The sequence below is a fragment of the Centruroides sculpturatus genome, unplaced genomic scaffold, assembly GCF_000671375.1.
Source record: "Centruroides sculpturatus isolate CEXI.00-Female unplaced genomic scaffold, Cexi_2.0 scaffold1559, whole genome shotgun sequence".
NCBI lineage: Eukaryota > Metazoa > Arthropoda > Arachnida > Scorpiones > Buthidae > Centruroides > Centruroides sculpturatus.
This window is the reverse complement of record NW_019386184.1, coordinates 143,868-148,037: the sequence shown is the minus strand read 5'-3', so window position 1 is coordinate 148,037 and position 4,170 is coordinate 143,868. Positions and strand designations below refer to the sequence as shown.

The window sequence follows — 4,170 nt, the reverse complement described above, 5'->3', positions numbered from 1 at the left end:
AATTAAATTAGTAATTTTGCAAACCTTGTCCATTACGTCTTTTAGTTGTAGGGATAAACCACATAATGCCTCCTGATGGATAATACAGTGTAACATACGACATGTTATTCCTTCTTTTTGCAAAAGTCCCGCGAGCCCGATATTTTTGCCCGTCATAGCTCTAGCATTGTCGGTTACAATAGCAGTGAACTTGTCAAATCCGCCATACTGCTCTACTGCACATTTTAATTGTTTGTGAATATCTTCACCTTTTGTTGTTCCGTGTAATGATTGTAATTTTAAAAGTTCTTCTGAATAATTATAGTTTTCATTTACAGTTCTTATAAAGATAAGCATTTGACTTGTATCGGAAATGTCTGTGCTTTCATCCAATGCTACCGAAAAATAGCAGCAACTATTGATTAGGTTTTCTAATTTATTAGTGACATGCATGCTAATCTCGTTTACACGTCCGCTTACAGTCTGGTGAGAAAGTGATACTGTTTGAAATTTTCTTACCATTTCGTTGTCATTAAATGCTTGAGCTATTTTTATGGCACATTTTTTAATTAATTTTCCATCCAAAAATGGCTTCTTTGCCTTTACTATTTCTAAACAAACTTCAAACGATGCAGCTACAGATGCTTCTTGAAATTTTGGTTCTTGATTAAAATAATTCGTTTGATGATCCAGCTGCTTTTTCATTTTTTTCACTAGTGGTATTTTCATGTCTCGCGTGTACGGATGATACTTTTTTTCATGCATGGAAAGATAATGGCGCTTCAAGTTATATTCTTTACACACAGCTATGATTTCTAAACGTTCCAAACACTGTGGTTTACCATTCTGGTTTAGAATAAATAAATAATCTATTTCCCAGCGATCTTGAAATTCTCGATTTTCGAGGTCTATTTTTGTTTTATTAGTAGCACTCATATTCAATAATTATTTTAATTAATAAATAAATATGAAATTAAGTTAATAATATTATAACGCAGTCACCCCTCAACAAATTCTAGACAAGACTGCACTCGCACGATTGCATGAATCAACCAAATAGCTCAGGGTAGTGTGCGCGTCACGTGCGCCAACCATAGATAAACAACAACTAACCACAAATATAATATGTGGCGCCAACGTTGAGCCAACCATCATCAGACGTTAAACAGATTGCTGCTGTATTCAGCCAGGTTAAGTGAAAGTTACGCAAAGTAAATAGTACCTACTTTAAATTCAAATTAGATTTAGATTTTCACATAAAATAATTTTAATATTGATATTAATAATTTAGTAACATAAATTTATTCATAGTAAAATGTACTCGTAGGTTGTAAAAATTATTTTGTGGGCCGCCATTTGGACAGCGTTGGCATAGACCATTGGTCAAAGATTTAATGGTTTTAGTTTCAACATGGAGAAGACTTCGTGCACCCACTTCTGCCGAAGGCGTGGTTTGCACTTGGACCCTGAAATTCACCTAAATGGGGTTAAAATCCCAATGGTCGACGAGACGAAGTTCTTGGGAGTAATACAGTGGAACCTCGGTTTACGACCTTAATCCGTTCCTGGTGTTTGGACTTATACCGAATAGGACGTATACCAAACCAACCTTTCCCATAAGAAGTAATGTAAAAATGATTAATCCGTTCTCAATTAAAAAAAAGTGGCTGGCTTTAAACACCTTGCTTTCCTGGCTAGTTCCTGCTTGATTTTTCACGAGATCAGCGTGTATCTTTTTAGCTTTCTTGCAAATAATTGCTTTTGATACGCTGTCACCAGCACACTGTTTTTCAGTTATCCAAAGCAAAAGCAATTTCTCGACACAATTTAATGTCTTCGATCTATGTTTAGAAATTGATTCAACTCCTTTCGCAACGTTAGCAGATTTAATAATGTCGTTATTTTTCACGATTGTTGATATCGTCATTCTCGGAATACGGTATGCAACAATTAAATCTCGAACACGCATGCCACCTTCATATTTCTCAACAATCTCTTTTTTTCTGTTCCATTGTGATTTTATTCATTTTTTTTCTGTTGCCTTTTTCAATTCATGATTAATAAAAATAATAAAATTTTACTTACAAATAAAAATCAGAAGAAATTTAACAAAGTTATAAATTGTGGCATCGCGAACGTCTAGTCTGGTATAATACACCGATAGTGCTACTTGTTCATAGATGGCGCGTATAATTTAATATACCGAACAAAAGTCGTATACCGAGCAAAATTTGTTTCGTCCAAACAGGACGTATTCGGAATTGGATGTATTCTAAAGCAGACGTATACTGAGGTTCCACTGTATTTGATTCCAAACTGACGTTTTTACTGCACTTGTGCAATTTGAAGAGTAGATGTTTAAAATCTCTGAACTTTTTAAAGGTACTGTGCTGCTCATCATGGGGAGCAGACAAAGTTTCTACGCTCAGGATTTACAGGGCCCTTGCCGCTCAAAGCTGGATTACGGATGCATTGTTTATGGCTTTGCGCGAGAATCTACTCTTCGGATGCTGGATCCAATCCACCATTAAGCACTGCGTTTGTGAACTGGTGCATTTTGAACTTCTCCTGTCCAAAGTTTGTATGTGGATGCTTATGAGCCTCCACTATCTCTTAGGAGAGAACAGTTGTCTCTTTCATATTATACAAAACAGAAATCGCATACTAAACCTTCAGTTGATGGTGTAGTATCAGATACTCAGCTGAAAAGGTTATTTGAAGCTCGCCAAAGTACTGTCCCTATATTCATCATAAGAATGGAGAATGTAAGCAGCACAATTGACCTTAACACAAGCAACATCTCACAGGTTGAGGTTAATAGTATTCCTCCTTGGTCAAACTCAGCGATAAATGTTGATTTAACCTTAAAGCAAAGAACCACGCCAGACTGCGTCTATAGACAGCACTTCGCACAAATTCAACATTGTGACAGGAATCTAATTCCTATTTATACTGATGGATCGAAATCAGATAACTACGTTGGCTTAGCCTTTGTTTGCCAAAATGAAATTGTGGCAGAACAAATAGCACTGAATTTTTCCATTTTTTTTGCGGAGTTGCAGGTTATTTATTTAGCCCTAAAATACATAAATAGAAAAGGTCATCATTGCTGTGTGATTTACAATGACTCAGTTAGTGCACTTCAGGCTCTGATCTTGTATGAACCTAGTTCTCACTCTATAGTTATTAAAATTCAGAAACTAATTTGTCATCTTCTTGCAAGGAATTTCTTTATAAAATTTTGTTGGGTCCCAGGCCACGTAGGAATAAGAGGAAATGAAGAAGCTGATGCAGCTGCTAAGTCACCAAGTCCTTTACAGCATACAATGCGTATTGAAGGAGGCGATTTGAAGCTAGTCGTTAAAAAACAACTAGCAGAGAAATTTAGTAGAAAATTGGACACATAATAGGCAGTATGATAGGAGATCTGAGGTTGTCCTTACTCGTGTAGTGTTCAGAGTGAGAGGTACGCGATCCCGCGAGCGAAATGGTACAAAAAAAAAGGGGAGTCTCAACACAAAGTATTGTTTTTCTCACTGAACAGGTTCGTTTATTGGATCCCAACTTTACAATTTTTTGAATTTTATGCGTACACCTCGAAAACAGTTATCTATTATCCACGCGACAAAACCTGACGAGGACCAAAATTACTTAAACTAACTTACGCTAACTTACACTAACTTATGACTAAAGATGAAAGAATATAAGATATAGAGATAGACTAGGAAAGAAGTAGAAATACCCGGGTTTAGATTCAATAAGCCCTTGGTTGGAGAACACTTCGGACTAAGAGGCCTTCCCTCGATGATCTCTCTCTCTCTGCACTTTTTATTTTTAGGTCACTTCTTATTTTGTAGACCTTTCGTCTACAGTATTCATCTTTCGGATTGAGTTGTCTTTGATTACCTCTCACCGGTAGACTTTTTGTCTACAGTCCTTCCTTTTTTTTTTTTTCTCTGATCGCTTCGTCTCAGATCACTTCACTTGTAGGAGCACCTCTCTGTTCCCTCCTACCTACTCGAGATCTCCACTCAATCTGATTTGCTCTCTCTCCGTTTTGCTTTCGGGCCTCACTCCCTTTTCCTTTGTTCTTCATTTCTCAGAAGAGGGTAATCCTCCTTCAAGGGCAAAAAGGGGTTCAGACAAAGAAAGTTATAGGAAGGTTTAGAGAAAAGAAAGTTCTAGAAGGTT

At 36.7% G+C, this 4,170-nt stretch overlaps 1 protein-coding gene across 1 annotated transcript in view; it reads right to left on the bottom strand.

Moving 5' to 3' along the window:
• LOC111613979 (general transcription factor II-I repeat domain-containing protein 2B-like) overlaps positions 1–1,313 on the bottom strand; it is an 8,227-nt gene extending 6,914 nt beyond the window's left edge. The window contains exon 1 of the mRNA XM_023355333.1: positions 25–1,313. Coding sequence (XP_023211101.1) covers positions 25–915 — 891 coding nt within the window. The 5' untranslated portion in view covers positions 916–1,313. The remainder of the gene's footprint in view (positions 1–24) is intronic.
• Between the last annotated feature and the right edge of the window lie 2,857 nt (positions 1,314–4,170).